Source organism: Anomalospiza imberbis, chromosome 3 (assembly GCF_031753505.1).
Source record: "Anomalospiza imberbis isolate Cuckoo-Finch-1a 21T00152 chromosome 3, ASM3175350v1, whole genome shotgun sequence".
Lineage (NCBI taxonomy): Eukaryota > Metazoa > Chordata > Aves > Passeriformes > Viduidae > Anomalospiza > Anomalospiza imberbis.
In genome coordinates, this window is record NC_089683.1 from 15,897,224 (window position 1) to 15,915,290 (window position 18,067).

General features: G+C 40.8%; 2 protein-coding genes across 9 annotated transcripts in view; one reads left to right on the forward strand and one right to left on the reverse strand.

Moving 5' to 3' along the window:
• The first annotated feature begins 29 nt into the window (after positions 1-29).
• Positions 30-8,825, forward strand: ITGB1BP1 (integrin subunit beta 1 binding protein 1). 4 transcript variants are annotated; one of them, XM_068183491.1, is made up of 7 exons: positions 30-143; positions 1,565-1,665; positions 2,591-2,669; positions 3,374-3,510; positions 4,685-4,777; positions 7,634-7,783; positions 8,465-8,825. In XM_068183491.1, the coding sequence occupies exons 2-7, from the start codon at positions 1,594-1,596 to the stop codon at positions 8,534-8,536; spliced, it is 603 nt and encodes a 200-aa protein (XP_068039592.1). In that variant the 5' UTR covers positions 30-143; positions 1,565-1,593; the 3' UTR covers positions 8,537-8,825. The 4 variants fall into 4 exon arrangements, with proteins under 4 accessions (XP_068039592.1, XP_068039594.1, XP_068039593.1 ...); XM_068183492.1 differs by having other exon boundaries at positions 37-143; positions 1,568-1,665; XM_068183493.1 differs by lacking the exons at positions 7,634-7,783; positions 8,465-8,825 and adding an exon at positions 5,376-5,552 and having other exon boundaries at positions 4,713-4,777.
• Positions 8,826-9,101: 276 nt separating this feature from the next.
• ASAP2 (ArfGAP with SH3 domain, ankyrin repeat and PH domain 2) overlaps positions 9,102-18,067 on the reverse strand; it is an 82,475-nt gene continuing 73,509 nt past the window's right edge. For 4 of the 5 annotated variants that reach the window (XM_068183489.1, XM_068183486.1, XM_068183488.1 and 1 more), the window contains 3 exons: positions 17,256-17,365; positions 13,326-13,448; positions 9,102-11,741 (listed from right to left, as the gene is read on the reverse strand). In XM_068183489.1, the coding sequence (XP_068039590.1) occupies positions 11,667-11,741; positions 13,326-13,448; positions 17,256-17,365 (308 nt within the window). In that variant the 3' untranslated portion in view covers positions 9,102-11,666. The remainder of the gene's footprint in view (positions 11,742-13,325; positions 13,449-17,255; positions 17,366-18,067) is intronic. The other variant, XM_068183487.1, reaches the window with a different exon arrangement.

An 18,067-nucleotide genomic window follows, 5' to 3' on the forward strand; every position in this document is an offset into this window, starting at 1 on the left:
GCGACAACGGGAACGGCATCGGGAACGACAACGGGAGCGGCATCGGGAACGACAACGGGAACGGCATCGGGAACGACAACGGGAACGGGAGCGGCATCGGGAACGACGTCGGGAGTGAGAGCCAGCGGGGCCCGGCGCGCCCGGTGAGCAGCGGCCACATGGCTCTGTCACTTGCCGTGTTATCGGCCGGGGACGGAGGGAGGAACGGGGAGAGAAGCAAAGGCGGGATGCGGTGCTGCCCTGCCCGGCTTCCCGGGCCGCCCCCTGCACCCGCAGGCAAGCCCGGGAGCCGCTGAGGGCCCGTGCAATGCGGCCGGCTCGCCCGTGGAGCAGCGGGCGCGGAGCCTCCCCGGAGGCCGGCGCGGGCCGGCAGGCGCGCTCCTGCAGCGGCGCGGGCGCTGTGCGGGACGCGCTGTGCGGGACGCGCTGTGCGGGACGCGCTGTGCGGGACGCGCTGTGCGGGACGCGCTGGCACATCCGTGCTGGAAGCTGGGGCGCCCGGGGCTCGGGGGTGTGCTGGACACCGCACTGCCCTGCGCACCGCTGGTTGCCGAGAGCGGCTTTTAGTCCTCCTGGGACCCAGTGTTCGCTTAGTGACGGAACAGCGGCGGCCCAGGGACTGTGACCCATCGCGGCGTCGCACAGCTAAGCTCTGCCTCGTGCTTCTTTCATTATTTTCTGCGGTGTAAGCCGTCTTCCGTAGGTTGTCATCATCCATTGTCCTCTTTCTTCCACCTGCTCAAAGTTTCTGAAGTTTTGTAATGGAAATAATTCATCTCTGAAGCTGAGAAATAGGGTTTCAGAGAAATAGGGAGCCAGCATCCTGTTCCTTGACACTGGCCAGCCAAAGCTGAAGTGAAGCAAGGTATTAGTAAGGCAGGCACGGGAAATAGGGTTCTGAAATCCTCTCAGAACTCCCAGGAACTCAGTTCTAATGCAGTAAATGTACCACGCATATTGCTTAATTTTCGGGAATATGTTAAATGGCAGTGGCTGCTCCTATGAGTACTCCAGTCAGTAGTTCTTCAGAAGTAGGTTGGGACTGGGATTCAGGGTTTTTTTGTGGTTTTTTTTGTTTGGTTATGGAGGGAGGAGTGTTTAGTCGGGCGGTGTGGGGGGATAGATTTTGCTTTTTGTTTTGTTTTACTGGAAACACAGTCATTGGAGCAGGGAATGTGTTGTATGCACTTTGTAGGGCACTTAGATTGTACTCACAAATAAAAATCGCCTAATACATTTAGGAGGGAGTAAATTTAAAATTTTGCCTTGTTTCTAAATCTATCTCTGCATTAGAAACTGACCTTTGCAACACTGTGTAAACTAGGTAGTAGCCTTTTTTGACAATTCAGAAGGATAGGGAAGTTTTAACAGAGAGCCTAAGGAGCTTTCCCCAGTCAGACATGGAAGAGCCCCAGAGTAAAATTCCTACCTCCATTCACAGAGTCCCGTGCAAGTTTCCACTTTTGGTCCCCTTTGGACACAGTCACTGGTATTTGCCTTGTGATATGATGATATGACAGGCTTGATGATATGACAGGCTTTAATTTTTATTTCTTCTACTTAGAAGATCTTCTTTGATCCAATTATGAAAAAATGTTTAGAAAAGGAAAAAAGCGACACAGCAGCAGCAGCTCACAAAGCAGTGAAATCAGCACTAAAAGCAAGGTAAGCTGTTTGATGTGGTGTCTGTTCTCTTGGTGAAGCACTTGGGTTTGTTACAAGTTAACAGTTCAGTGGTTCACTTGCACTGATGGTAGGATGTGATTTCCGTAAAATGCCATGTTCCACAAAGAGAACTTTCTACTTGCATTCCTCAGACTATGTTATGGGAGTTGAAAGTACCTATCAGTCATAAAGCCCGTGTATTCTGAGATGAAGACTCAGTCACTTCCACGGTGGATTACACAAACACAAGATTTTCTCGCAGCACATAGAAAGGTTTGAAGGAAAAATTAGTACATTTGTTCTTAAATTTTGTCTTTAAAACAGTGTCTGGTGTGAGGTACCAAGAACGAGTTTTTTCTTCAGTACTTTTTGGTTTCTCAGTATCTCTAAAAGCATTCTTACTTTTGAATAATGTGTTTGTTTTGTCAGATTTGGTTTTAGAATGACCACTTGAATATTCTGGATTTCCCAAGGTGCTGTTTCTTTTCCCCTGCACTGCTGTGTTATTTTAAGTATTGGTGACATGCATGTAGTTGTCAATTTCTTCATGTAAAATTGCAGTACCAGAAAAATTTGAACATAACCCTAAGGTTTATTTTTCCTTTTTCTCTGGACGTAACCTTAAGGTTCATTTTCTCTTCTTCTGTCATTTCCTCCTTCTTTCAAAATATCTGTGGACTTCTCAAGGGTTCCTGATGAACTTTTACCAGTCCAATCTGCACTGAAGCAGAAAGATAACTTCAAGAAAGAAACAGGTGGTACTGTTTTTTTCCTCCCATTTTCTAGTGCTGCTGAAGTAATTAGAACATAAACTGTAGGGTTTTTTTTTTTTGGTTTTTTTTTTAAGAGCTGAGGCAGGACATGTAGAAGTGAATTGTTAACACATTCTCAGTAACTTTCTGATGATGATGCTTTTTTTTCTTAGTCTGTAGATTCCAGTCTTGGGGGACTTTCCAGGTCTAGTACTGTGGCCAGCCTAGATACAGACTCCACAAAAAGTTCAGGTATGTAGTCAGAGCTTGAGCAGATATGGATGGAGCAGGATTAACTTTCTGTCTTTGTATAAAACAGCAGAAAATGGAAAAGCTTAAGAGAGGTATTTTCAGTAATACTGAGTGAATCTGTTAGGTAGCCTGGTGACTAATGCAGGCACAGCCCTAGGCCTCTAAGTATTATTAATGATTCATCTAGGATTAACTCACTGTTTTCAAGTAAAGGGTCTGAGGAAGAAGAACTTAGTTGTGCTACCAGTCTATTACCAGCACAAATTGTGTACAGCTTTTCGGATGGCTGTTTTCTGCTTTTCTGAGTTTACATTTGCACCAAAATAATGGAAATAAGATTTGATTTTACTTGTTTTTAGTCACCAGTGTATCACTGTTGGACCAAACAGTTAATTTGAAACAAATAGACCTCAAAAAGTAGAACCAGCTTTTTTATGTTTTCTGATTCAAGGTTGTTAACTCCAGATATGAATTGGCATAAACAGTGCTGTATCATGGATGCATATGAAACTGTTGCCTTTACCAAGGGTCTGTTCTAAATCAACCCAGTACAGTTCATTAAAGAGGAGTTACTATACTGTGATAAGTGTTTGATGAAAGTCTGCAAAATTAGGGAATTTATTATGTTAGCCCTGTCAACAGCGATTAGAATAGTATTACAGTTCTGGAAGTCTTCAGAATGGCTTTGTTTTACTTTGTTGCAGGACAAAGCAATAGTAATTCTGATACGTGTGCAGAATTCAGAGTTAAATATGTTGGTGCCATTGAAAAATTGAAATACAATGAGAGCAAAAGTCTTGAAGGGCCACTGGACTTGATAAATTACATAGATGTTGCACAGGTAAGTGGGTTACAAAAGGCAATACCAATAAAGTCAAAACATCTTAAACTTAGGTGTGGTTTTATTTATCCTGTGGTTTGACATCTGTAAATTTTAGACTTACTTGAAGCAAGTGGCATACTTAACTATTAACCTATTAATCTCAAAAGCCATCACAGTTCTATAATTTTAGGTGACTGGAGAAGATGCACCCAGAGAACCATTCTGCAGAAGCAGGCTCAGAGCCAAGGCCCTTTTCATGAGTCCTTATTGAACAAGTCCCAGCTGAAAGCTGTTACATTGTCTTCAGCACGATTAGGATTAGTGTCCAGGAAAGAATATCTCCCCAGATTCTTCAGTGTTGTAGAAGTTTTCCCATAGAGGAAGATGTCAAGTTTCTGCAAGTTTCATCACTCATGAACCTGTGACCAAAGAACGTGAATAGTATTTGGGTCATCTTTGTCAAACTTTCTTGTTTGTACTTACTTTTGTACTGAAAGCCATAACTGGTTGTTCTCATTAGGTAGCTGATTACATATTTTTAAAAGCACAGAATGTCTGTGCAGCAACTTGCCATTTCTGAATATGTGCTAAAACTATTTTTGCAGCCAAACAGTGAAAGTGCTGCCAGTGGAACATGGATCACCTTGGGTCAGTGTAGCATGATAAGCCATGCATGATTTTTCAGCCAACCTGATTTGACCACAGGGCCAAACTCTCCCCTGAAATGATAAATTCCTTTCTGGAACCATGTGATATTTAGAGTAGAATAGAGCAGAATGGAATAGAGTGTTTCTTCTGGAAGGGACCCACGGTGACCATCAGTCCAAACTGCCTGACCACTTCAGGGCTGACAAACAGTTAAATGTGTTGTAAAGGGCATTGTCTAAGTGCCTCTTAAACACTTGACAGATTTGGGGCATCAGCCACCTTTCTAGGAAGCCTGTTCAAGTGTCTGGTCACCCTGTCAGTAAAGAAATGCCTCCTAATGTCCAGTCTCCCCTGAATGTATTTCACATAACATTAAGCGACTGGGCGAGTGCTGGGCAGATCCCACAGAGCAGGATCTGAGCAGGGTTTGTGGTGGAGCTGACCCAGTGGACCCAAGTACACATAAATATGTTTTCTGTTATATATCTTCACTGTTCATGTTCTTCTGTCTGCACTAAAGGCTTTTGTTTGTTTCCCTCCAAAGCAAGATGGAAAGTTACCTTTTGTTCCAGGTGAAGAGGAGTTTATTATGGGAGTTTCTAAGTATGGCATTAAAGTTTCCACATCTGATCAGTATGTAAGTGCTGCACCCAACTTGTCTTTCTGATGAGAGTTGAAAAGTACTTTCATTTATTTTTCTGGTAGATGATCTATGTGACCAAAATGTCATTTCTGGCTTTGAGCAAAAGTGAAACAAACAAGCTCTCCCAGCAGCACTGCTTCATGTCATATCTCCACAGGCTGTGTTTTCCTGGGTTTATGACAAAAAGCTGTTCCTTTTGAGATAGAGCAGCAGACAAAAGGCAAGCAAGTCTTTGGTAATACTCTTTGGGCGCCATTATATAATGGGGAAAAGTAGTGTTACTGTGGTGGTCAAAACCATAGGTTCCTCAGCCCAAGTTAGTAAGGCAGTTCCTCTTCGTGTTTCTGTGAAGAGGGAAAAACAAAGGATGGGGTTTTTTAAGAATACCTGAGTTGCCCAGCTCTTTTAAGTTCCATCCTTGCACTCCTAATCCAAGAGTTAGAGTTCACTCCAGCATTAAAGCCTCACGATTCCACTTTATTGATCAAGCCTACTTTTTGTTTGCATCATTTCCTACATGTAGTTTATTTTAGTTTATTTTCCTACTCAAGCAGCTTCTTTGCTAAAAATAAAAATCCGGTCTCTTCCCCAGGGCCCTCCAGTTGCCTTTGGGTAGCTTTGTGTTGCAGCCATGTGGTTTTCTTCTGGTTGCCCTCAGAGCCCCAGATACCATAAATACTTGGCCTTATGAAGCCTTGACCCATCAACAACCCAGCGATGCCTGTTCATGAAAGCCTCAAGTATGAGCATGGAGAATAGCATTGCTTAATAGTTGAATGCTCTGAAGAGAGCCAAAAAGTTTCCTTTGGTCCCTTCAGAAAATAAAACACTTGTTACTAATGCCTGGGAGGAAGGGTAGTACTTGTTATTCAGACTTTGAATTCTTTTGAATTCTGTTTTTGCTCTCCTAAATTCTTAATTCTCATTAAAAACATAGGTTACACTATTATTTAAATTTCTTTGTGCTTTGATAAAGATCAAATAGCTAATTTAAGACTTTCATCCATCACTTTTCTGTCTTCAAGTTGCAAGCACGCACAAGCAGATAAAGCCTTTTGTGGTTAAGCTAGCTTGCACTGGCAATTTATTGCATTGCATTGTTGCCCAAATTCTGGCTTTTTGCATCTGTGTCACTGTAGGCATTTAATTTGTCCTTCAGTGTGTTAGTTCACCAAATTATTTTCACAGAGTCCCAAGATACTGAAAGGATGGGAAGAAATTCATTTACAAGGAGATTGTACTCAAAAGAATTCTATCATCCCTCTTTTAGTGATAATCCACATACATATTAGCATTGTAGTAAATGCCAAGTAAGCAACCCTTGAGAGTTACTAGTAATTTGGTGAACAGTCTTGGCATCTTTCTTACAGAGATGGGAGGGTGGATGCAGTAAGGCGGGCTCCAGCTGCCCTGAGTGTGGTGTGATATTGCTGATGGTGAGAGCAATGTGAGCAATGAGCTGAGTGAGCTTCAGGATGAAGATGTTTTTCAGCAAGGTGACCTTAGGGCTGTGGTGGAGGTCTCTCCCTCCAGGGTTCCAAGGCAGGCAGCAGGCTCACTGCCCATTTTTACAGCTTCTGTATCAAAGTGGGCATTTCTTTAGACCCTTCAGCTGACGGAGACAGGTGTTTGATGCCATGAACACAGAAACAGCGCTGTCTAGAATTTCTAAGACCCTGGAAATGGTGTGACTGGAATAGGCCAGATGAGTATGATCAGCGGGCAGGATGGCTGGAGAAGAAAGGCTTTGTGTAGGGTTCAGCTGCAGAGACCTTGTACTGGGTGTCTTCTACCAGTCCTCTCTGGAATGGCCAAAATCAGAAGTGTTGGGACTATGGTGGAAATCCTGCAGCTCTGATGGAGAGTAGAATTCTGCCAGATGAGATCTGTAGAAGAGTCAGGACACATCTTGTGGTTTAGGTCTCAAACAGCCTGGCCACAGCCACATGGCTACTGCCCCCCAAAGCAACTGACCTTGTCTATACTCTCTTCTGGGAACAGTTTCCTGTGTGTATCCTTCCCAAGACTGAGACGGTATTATCTGGAAAAATACTGGGAATGTAAGAAGTTGTTTAAAGTTACCTCTCTGCCAGAAGGACAGAGTGTCCCACCTGTCACAGAGGCTCAGTGAGGGTTGGTGGAAAGCGAATGTGCACTTTCAGATTATGGCCAGGAATGTCACCACAGAATCATGGGTGGGGCTGAGTTGGAAGGGATCTGAAAGATCCCCTAGTTCCACCCCCCTGCCATGGGCAGGGACACCTCCCACTAGAGCTGGTTGCTCAAAGCCCCCTCTAACTTGAGCTCAAACACTTCCAGGGATTGGGCATCCACAGCTTCTCTGAGCAACTTGTTCCAGTGCCTCACCAATCCCACAGTCAAGAATTTCTTACCTTAAATTCAATAACCTACTATAAACCTATTCTTTCAGCTTAAAGCCATTCGAATCCCTTTTGTCACTACATGGCCCTGTAAAAAGTCCCTTTCCTGCTCTCTTGCAGACCCTCTTCAGGTACTGGAAGGTGCCCCAAAGTCTCCCCAAGAGCTTTCTCTTCTCCCAGCTGAACAACTCTCTCAGCTTGTCTTCACAGTCCACATAGGAATGCACTTCTAAAGTAGAAGCAAAATTTAAAGCTAAACTTGTGCTTAACCACCACTTTTTAAAATCATGACTAAACTCTCAAGTAAAAAAAAAAAAAAAAAAAAAAAAAAAAAAAAAAAAAAACAAGGAAAGCTTTTCTCCTTTAAATAAATCTAAAGTATTCTTTTGTAAGTAAGAATAAAAACGTGGAAAATTGAAATATCTGTTGCACTGTTCCAGAGTAACTTTTATTTGCTGTGTGCTTTCAGGATGTGTTACATAGGCATGCTCTCTATTTGATTGTAAGGATGGTGTGCTATGACGATGGTCTGGGAGCAGGAAAAAGTTTACTGGCTTTGAAGACAACAGATGCAGCCTCTGAAGAATGCAGCCTCTGGGTATATCAGTGCAATAGTTTGGTAAGAGTTTATGCTTTCAGTATTTAAATTAGGTAAAGGGAGATTCTACAACCCAAGGCCCTTGTGAAGGCTTTTTGGCAGAAGGAGGACTGCTTAATTAAAAAAAAAGGTATAAATGTGTGCTGGCTGATGAGGGGAAAACAGCCCTGCAGTCTACATTGGATCAGCTTTGAGGAAAACACCTACATTCCCTAAAATTGCCAGTGACTGTACTCACCTGGGAAAGCTCTGTCCAGTCTAAAGGGTACTATGGCAGCACCTATGGACAATCTCCACTTGTATTTCCAAAGACAAAAACCTCTTAATATATGGAGCAGGAAGGGATGGAGTAACAATTCTGGTAATAGAGCATGCAGCCATATTTGTAATGAGGAAAGTGATCCCTTCTTATGAGGAGAATTCATTGTCAGGATGCTCTGATGACACAGACCGTTGGCTGGCAGCGCTGGGGGAACACAAAAAATGAGGTTCTGAATGCTGGTGCTGTGCTATGCTGACAGCCAGCAACTCTGAGTTGGTTCAAAAGAACTCGTGTAAGACAGCTTCTACATATCATTGCAGGCCAGACAGATGAAATCTGGTCTCACAAAGCAAAATGAAAGACACATTCTGCTTTAAATGAGTTTTGAGAAGTTTAGATGTTCTTCAGAAAGTGTTAATGTGTGTGTTTGGGTGTTTTAGGAACAAGCACAAGCCATTTGCAAAGTGTTGTCTACAGCCTTTGATTCAGTTTTAATGTCAGAGAAGTCCTGATTTCCTTCGGCAGCAGTGTTCATGTGGGAGGCACCGGGGCTCCTCGTGGCACCACGGACAGCTTGGAGCCACACACAGTCCTAGGGAAGACTTACTGTGCGAAGAAGAGCCACACAACCTTGCACATGGTACTCTGGCATTCCCCAAACATGACTTGAAGAGTCCATCTTCAGTGTCCGGGACATTACAGAATTTTATACTTAACACAATTTCTCTTTTTCCTAAATCATGTTTTCTATGTTAATGTCAATATTGCAGAAATGTAAAATAAAACTGACACTTGCTTCTACCTCGTCTGCAAAACAATTTGTTAATACAGACTTTGATTCTGCTTAAGCCAGATATCAGAAGAAAACAAAAGCACGGTGGTAAGAGGGAGTTATTTTGTGCTTTACCCCTCTAATTTAATCTCAGGTGTGCCATCTACAGTTTTTCTGTTCAACTAAAGTTCATAAGAAATACATTTTTTCCTCAAGTGATACTTGTTTGTATTTGTCATTTTTATACATTAAAAAGAACAATATTGTGTAAGCAATACAAGGGAACAGGAGAGTAGCAGAAAAAGTGATTTTAAAAGTAGTTTTATTTTTCCAGACATTTGACTGGTTAACAAGAGTAAAATTTTTAATCATGCTCTAATTATAAATCACTGCATCCAGGACATTGAAAATAAGAGTTGATTTTAGGTTATACAATATATACAGTTGCTCTGCAACTAAACAAAATAAAAACAACTGAATTGAATATTATACATCTCATAGCATTCTAAGCTGCATTTTAAGTGTCACTTGCTCCTTTTTAAACAGTTAACACAGCAACCTAATAGTCTGTCTATTAACAGGTTTTTTGAATCAGATTTGAAAAGTTGTATGAAATATGCCAAAATTTTGGACTTAAAATTCTTAATTTTATATTATAAATAGATATCTACAGGCTCTAGAATTTCATTTTTCTCTGCCAGAGGAGAAAACTTTCAGAAAAACTCAGAAAATCAAGGGAAAAATTTTGCTTAGCTGCTCTTTATTGGTCCTTGGGATTTTACCTCTCTGCACTGTTAGTGCTATTAAGTTGTAGTCTACAAGTTTCCTGGTTTTTAAGTGACCAGTGAACAAAGTTGTGATGTTTTACTCTATTCCTCTTCTAGCAGAACTCAAGGGAAATTTGTATCATTTTTTAATGTTACGAATTGTTACATACACTATAAGATTCTGTGTTAAAAATACTGTACATTAGGAGATCTGTGCAAAATAATATGCCCATTTACTCTCTAGACTCTATCAGGGATAGAAACATACAAAATAGTGTTGCAAACTGAACGTATCAGTAAGTGAATAAAACTGTAGTGCTAAACTATTACTCTATCATTTTACTGGGAACTTTGAAAATACAGACTAATTTGCTTCAGCTTGCAATAAAAATATCTTAAACATTCCAGTTTGTTCCCCATTTATACTGCAGCAACAGCATCTAGGAAGTGAAAGTTACACATCTACGTGGCTGTACCCACACGCCCGAGAGGCATCAACCAACGGTACCATTCAGGAAGGGTGATACAGGGTGAGATCAGTGTTGCTCTTCCAGCATTTTCACAATGTGGTTTTTCTCCAAATGAGCACAGATGTAGTGGTGGTGGCCTGTTATCCATTCCTTCCAATATGAAATGGCCAATTTAAGCACCATTTGCCAGAAATTCAAAGCTCTCTTGATAAATCTAGAGATACAATGTTCACATAACGTGATCAAAGCCAATGTGACCAGACATTGATTTTCTGTATCCTATGCCTCAGTTGTTTCCTGTAGCATAAGCAAAACCTGGTACAATTTCACAATATACAAACATCAAAATGATGTCAGATCTGTATTGGTGTTTTAAATTCCATCAACCAACTGGGAACTATCCATGGCCTAGCTTTTGTTCATGAATCAGCAAAACAAGTTTAACAACAGTGTAGCTACCATATATGTGGGTATTTATATAAATACAGAGTGAGTTGGCAAACTATCATTGTTTGCAAGGTAGTGGCACACAAATTTCATAAACCAGAACATAACGTAGTGAACTTGTGAGGTGTCAGGTATCTTATTGACCAAGGATAATTACCTACATGTTCCACCAAATATGTTCTCTCTGTGAACACATTGCTGGATGATTTAAAGAAAATTCAAGAATTTAAAAACAAAGTCTTAATGCTATAATGAGACAAGTGTAAGAAATGTTCTGCAATCCATCATCATAGTTAAGTACATTTCAGGAAGTGCAGTTTTCAAATCCTTGAGTTAATGTAGTAACTCATTAATATTGCCATAGTTAGTTAACCAGCAGTAGTCACATTAAATGACCAAAATGGATGTAACATACATAAAGAACATTCAAAAAACAGGTTCTACACACATGCAGCATAGAAAAATAAAACAGTCTCAAGCTCACAAAATTAGAACTAGAAAGTTCAACAACTAACACAGACTTCAGATAACTTTAAGCAAATATCTACATCCATTCTGAAAGAAAGAAGTTTCTCCTGTGGTAAACGGAAGTACTTTTTCACTTTCACCTGGCCAAAGACACATAATTAAAACAATTTCTTCTGCAACTGTTGGCATCCTTGATGATAGCCAGTATGGCAAGCTACTGAATGAGTCCGTTTCAGAACTACACAGCAGCTTACATGTTTTGGTTCCAACACTTCAAATGGTATCAAGAACTGGATAAGTTCACTGCCCTGGTAGACGCATGCACAATTTCTTCAACTGGGGAAGCAACACTGAACTGTTGTACTGTCATGTTACAAAAGGGAGAATAAAATTACAGTGAATTGATTGACAAGAACATTCATAATGTGATATTCAGACACGTGGATTTTGATTGTTAAAGCTTTCCAGTTCACCTTGAAAAATACAGGAAGAGTTGTTTGTTTTTAAAAGTGTAAACTGCTTATGAGAAGTTTTCACGTAGAAAAAAGTTTAAAAGTCCCAAAACCAGAACAATGGCAATAAAAAAGTAAGCTACAGTACCTAGGACTTGGGCAGTGCTCTGGCAAGGTGGCTGCGGAAAGGTAGGTGAAATGAAATAGAACAAAACTTATTTCTGTGACTGCTGGAAAGAGAAATGTCTCCACTTATCAGTAGGAATCTAGTCAACAATAAAGTGCACAAATGATACAGGGAAAGCTCCTTTCCGACTGGGATCTCCATCAATATGACCAATCTGAAAGAGTCCAGATATTTTTCAAGTTAAATCTCAAAATTACATTTCAGTATCACCAAAATGAATACCAATGACCTGTAGTACAAGCCCCCCACCAAATCTTTTCTGTGGTAGTGCTGCTTTTTCTTCTGCCAGGAGGAAAATTCAGTCCTACAGGGTGCATGTTTATCAGCTGTAGGTTGGATTTTTGTATAATGCAAAACTTTTATCCAGTTCTTTGAATATACAACATCTTACTGCAGTACCACTGCTGCATAATTCCAGTGCAATCTGTAATGCCTGGCAGCCCACATTTGGCCTCTGCTGAGTTGCTTCTTTAACCATCACTGTGAGGCAAAAGGATGGATGAAGCTTCAACAGTTTCAGGTTTAACCTATTTCTGTTAATACAGCATTATTGTCAATTTAGATACAATATGAAGCTCTGTTCTTCACTAGCTAACAGATTAAGGCAAATGTTTTCATGCACAATAATTTTCCAAGATTTTGCTTTAGCCAATAAGACTCTGGAATGTAAAAACCTGAGATGGCTTTCCAGCTTAAATAGACTCAGTCCTAGTCATCTGAAGACTGAAGACAATACAAAGCTCTCCTCTGATGCAGTCCTGGGGTGACTTTAAGATGCTGTATTGTATTTGTATCCCCATCCGTCTGTTTAGCCCAGAAATAAGTTCTGCACCTTTAAAACTAGATCTGAGAGCTAAGGGAGGCAGAAGGAGAACCGGCAGAATGCCTAAGGAGCTGTATTCAAAACAGAGAGATGATAGCTTCAGCTCTCTCTCTCGGTGCCTGTTGTCTGCAGCACAGACAGTGAGCGGGACAGAGCTCTCCTTTGTTTTCAGTTAGTTTTTAGCCAGCTGAGGCAGACAAGTTCCCTGGACTGTAGCTTTTCTTCTTCCTGGAACTGTTCACCCCTGCTTTGGACCAAAAACCCAGAAATACACCAGGAGCTCACGCCTGTGGCCCACCAGGGCCCGGGACACGGCATTTACAATGCAGGAGGGACTGTAAGAGACTGAGCGAGCCGAGCTACACCCCACAAAAAGGACCCTCTCTTCAGAACATCAAGATGTTCCATTGTTTAATACTATTCATTTTTTCATGTCTGTGAGTACTTTGTTAAATAAACAGCTTTTTCCACTTTTCTTGAAGGAGGTTTATCTCCCAAACAGGTGGGGGGAAGGGCCACTGAATTCTGCCCTTTAGGGAACATCCCTTTGGAAGTTCCATTCCAAATTTGTCCCAAACCAGGACAGACACCAACTACATAGCACTTGTAATAGCAGATTCTTAAACTGCTGACACTCTGCCAAAAATTTTCTGGATCATGCAGACCATGTCCCCTGTGTATTGTGAACCCTACTAATCAGATTTCTTTTTTTTCTTCTTCTTCTTCTTCCCTGAGTGAGAAAAGCTAAAAGCTTGTCTGAAGTTTGACTTTTGAAATTTCATCTATGGTTTCCATGAGATGAAACTTTTCTTGCTATTTGGAAACCCAGCAGAGGATTTTCTGAAGTGAGTGTCAACCTCTAAGATTTAACTTCTTTCTTTCAAAGTGTGTTGACAGAAAATGCAAAATACTCACCCACCACTCCTGATCTTCTTCACCATCAACTACAATAATATCTCCCTCTGCAAAAGTCAGCTCATCTGGATTATCTGCTACACAGTTGTATATTGCTTTTACTCTCTTGGGTTTAGTTTTTGACTGAAATGAAAAAAAAAAACCAACAACCCTGAAGGCAAATAATACAGCAAAGAAGACACAGAGAACATTTGGAGTTTTTTAAAGAAAGTTTCAGAACTGCTTCCAACTGCAGTTTTTCATAGGTTAGAGCTCAGCTATATATTTTATGCTGGGTGCTCATGCTTCAGGCTGAATCTGGCACCACCCAAAGCTTTTTGGAACCACTGTGCCAATAATATAGGCAATGTTTCCCTTAGAAATTCTCCATTTTGGCTCACCCAAACCTACAGAGGGCTCACTCTCCATCTTCAGAGCTCTACGTCACTGCAGTGAGCATAATTTGTTCAGAAGATGCAGTGATCAAATTCTGTGCAAATGTAACAGCAGCAGCATTACCAGAGGGAGGCCTGAGCCACCTGCCAATATGCTCCTTAATTTTCTAAACCCTTTACAGTAGTGTAAGAACCCACCAAAACATCCTCTGCCTCCAAGCAGAGGACTGCTCTGAGGACTGCCAGCCACAGGAGTCTTTTGGCAGCTCTTTCAAAGGTGAAGTTCAGTTAGGAGTTTGCAATATTCCAGTATGGCAGTGGGACTCAGTCCTAGCTACGTTCTGTGCAAAGTGATATCAAAATTGTTTCACTCTGGTTTTCCTCATCTGACACCTTTTCAACTGCAACCCAGTCTGCTGCTGCATTTCTTTTCAGCCTCCTCATTCTGTGCTGCAGAACAAAAATAATGCTGCCTACACAGCATTTCCATGCAAAACAACCCAACGAAAGGCTCAAGAGCTGGAGGTAGAGTGTAAAGCTTTCCACCATGAGTCCACCTTTTTCCCAGCCATAGGGAACAAAAATCTCCCCCTTCTACCCTAGAGTGTCAGAGCAGAGCTGTAAGCGCCATTTAGGTCTGTTAATGCAGTGGCTGTTTGGGACAGAAGTTCCACATGGCATAAGATGGCCTCACCACCATACTGGAGTTCCTCCAGTGCCTGGTCCCAGTCTCTAGTTAGGTCAGCCATGGAGCAGACAGCTTGAAAAGGAACAAAAGTCCCCATTTACAACTCTCATTTTCTCCACCAGCAAAATGCTCTGCTGAGAACAGAACTACCCAACGGTTTAACTGTGCCATTTTGCTAGAGCTGAGCACCATGCAGAGAAGAGAGGGAATGTGGATGGGGAAGGATGGAGGCAGCAGATTGTTATGTTCCTCTAGAAGCATTCATTTGCATTCTAGTATAAATTCTATATAAATTCTAATATAAATAAAGCTCTGCCCTGCCCAGGGCAGGCACATCCTGAGGCTCTCTCACCCCTGTGAGCTGCCAGCCCGGCACTGCAGCACAGCAATTTTTCCAGATGCTCCCTCTCAGACAAATGACAGTCTGAACCACAACCACCTTTTAGGTCAAAAGGGAAAAGCTTCACATCAGTGCAGCAGTGATATAATTACTAACTTCAAAGTGCAGTAATTACAGGTATTTCTTGTTCTTTAGAAGGCAAGGAAATTAAAATAGATCTCATTCCCAGAGGAATAAAATCTTCTAGGGAAATTTCCCATGTATCTACAAAATGGTTTCAAAAATATAAATATCACATTGAGGAAAAAGAAGAAATCAAAAGGTGAATCAGGAATTTCCCCCTGATAAACAGGCTATTGGGTAAATGCACTGTGTAGGAGATAAGCCACTGGCTAAATGTGCATGTACAACTAGACCTGTATTTTCTTTAAAGGAGCATTTCTGCATTCATTTTCCAAACTTGGGCTGGCCTCTGGATTCCCTGGCAGGGTAAAGACATAGCAAAAAAGCCATAAGTACAAGGCTAAATGGAGCAATTTAGCCAAAGGACTTTAGCTAGACTGATCTAGCTAAAGCTCTTTAGCTGAGGGGCCCTTGACTAAATCTCAGCTAAGATGCTTTAGGTAGATTGATTTAGCTAAAGCATCTTAACTAGCACACACTCTTGAGCCAGGTTTTCCCTTACTTCTCTGTCCTATTACAGAAGAAAATCACCCAGCTGATTTGCTCAGTCACAGAATTCACCTTAATGAAGACCTAGAGACAGCCAGAGAGTCAGATATGTTCTTCATATTATGTGCAATTAATATTAAACATTGAAGACACTGACCCTAAAACTAGCCAGCACAGCCCATTCCTTCATAACTAAATCAATTTGTCCTAAAAAAAAGAACAACAGAACAACATAGGGAAACTACAACTTCAATTTTCAATTTATACAGAAAGTCAGGTTAGGAGCCATTTCAGATGTGCTGATGTGCTGGAAGGATGTAACCAGTGCTTACACTTGAATCCCAGAACACACAATGGAAATTAAGATCAGAGTCCAGTAGCTTCACAAAGTTAATATGACAACATCAGGAATTGACACTACTTAGACCATTTAATTTTATGAGGCCTAAAAAATGAAGGTTATTTTAATGCAAGAAGGACAGTAACTTGGTTGAACAAGAGTGGGGGAGGCAAGAAACCAGAAAATTTTATACTCTCAACTACTGTAAGATAACGTCGCTGAGGTTTCTCATCATTATCAGATGAGAAACAGGTAACAGGGGCTCTGTGTAGTCAAGACCAATGGCACGGCTATGCACACAAACACACTGAACTCTGTCCTGGAGAGCGGCTATTTCAGTGGACATGGTTAAGGAAAAATGCTTGAAGGGAGAGACACAGGGGACTGAAAGAAGCAGATCTTTTCATTACAAGCCATTAACAAGACCATTGCAGAGCCTGGCACAGCACATCTCCTACCTCTCTGTTCATTATTTACTACTGAACCACACTCCCACACAGAGTGTGTGAAACAGCCCAGACCTAGTCACACACAGCATCTTGGAAATGAACGGGCTCTACACATTGTGATTTACTTCCCGCAGAGATATACTGACATATGGATCTTTTACATCCATCACACAAGAAAGCAACATAAAATTGAAGCAAGGCCCAAAGACCAAGTTAACTACACATAATGTACAACTCCTCTGACATCTGTAAATACATCCCTTTACCTACACCAGTATAAGATTATAGGAACTGACACTAATATGTGTTACCATTCATGGTCCTAGATTAAAAATATAAGTAAAAAGTATAAAAAGGCCACACAATTGGACCAAGAGTCCATCTAAATCCAGTATCTCTTGTCTAATATTCACTGTAAGGCTGAGGGAGGGTGACGAAGAAAAATACAGAATAACCACCTTCTGCTGAGGATATGCTTACCAAGAGATTTCTCTCCTGTCACCAGGTGAATGCTGAGAACTGACAGCACAAAGAAAGAGTTCCTTTTGTTTTGAGCTTGATTCCTGCTAGTCTTGTTTGAAGTCATTTCACCTACCTACATGAACTACTGTCAGAATTATCTGTGTCCATTATAAAAGCACAAGAGTTCCCTTATAACTTACTTCACTTAAGACTGAGAATGAAGCTACATGTTCCAAGTGACTCACCAAGCTCACCTACAAGTCACTAACTCATAAAGCTTATCTATCTCCAATAAGTCAAACCCTAATTTTGTGGATTGTGTTGGTCACATCTGGACATGAACAAAGAATCCAACTGGTTTGGTTTGCTGTTTTAAACTTAAAATTACAAAGTATCCTATAGGAAATTCAAGGAAAAAATGTTTACATAACTATTTAGTACAAGTCACACAGATACTTAAACACAGGATATGTATTTATGATTATGTGCCTTGTATGTTTCATGGCTCTCACACTTTTACCATGGCAGGACACACTATCATGTCTACAGTGTGTTTCACAGAATGCAGAACATGAATAAAATCCAACACCTCATTTTGTACTTACTATTTGTGATTTTCTTGGCATTGGTGCTGGTGGCTGCATTTGTGCCAAAGTATTTGCTGTAGAACCAGTCTGTGTTCCTGGAATGTCACATACAGAAGATGACTCTCCTGCTAAGGTAAATAAACCAAGTAAATATTAGGTATGCTTTCAAAAAAATTAAGAGTGATGGTATCAACTGAAACCAAAAAATAAAAATATATAAAAATATATTAAAATATAAAAATTTAAAAATACATAAATCATTTTATATCCCATGAGTATTTAATTTTTACTGGTTCTTTCTAAATAATGGAATAGAATTCTATCCTTTTCCTTACCAAAAAGGCCACTTTTCCCAAAGACAACTACTTAAGACATTAAACAGTGCAGATACGCTAAGAGAGATAAAATAGATGAAGGGAGAACCAAATATCCCGTTCCCCCTTTCCTTCACTACAGACTGCATGCTGTTAGAACCTCTGTTTCCTAGTAAAGACCATCATCATCAGGGTGCTGTATCCTTCATAGGTGACTCCTGACAGGTAGCAGATAGCAATTAGCAAATTCCTCTGGGATATGTCAAGAGGAGATGAAAAAGAATCACAGTAATAACAAATGAAAATATACAGTAGAAGGGCAAACAAGGTAGGAGAAATTCCACTACAACCACCACAGAATCTGCACAAACTTCACTGTAGTCATTTTATGGAGATTACATTATTTTCATGTCCCAAAGTAGCAGTTACTTTGAACAATAAAAAACATAAAATGAATAATGAACTCTGAATAATGTACTCTGTTTATTAACATGAAAAGAGCGATATCAATTTGCA

Coding starts and splice junctions, on each gene's coding strand:
- ITGB1BP1 (XM_068183491.1), top strand. CDS start 1,594: ATGTTTAGAAAAGGAAAAAAGCGACACAGCAGCAGCAGCTCACAAAGC. Junction 2,670..3,373: donor AGACTCCACAAAAAGTTCAG/GTATGTAGTCAG, acceptor ACTTTGTTGCAG/GACAAAGCAATAGTAATTCT. Junction 4,778..7,633: donor TTTCCACATCTGATCAGTAT/GTAAGTGCTGCA, acceptor GTGTGCTTTCAG/GATGTGTTACATAGGCATGC.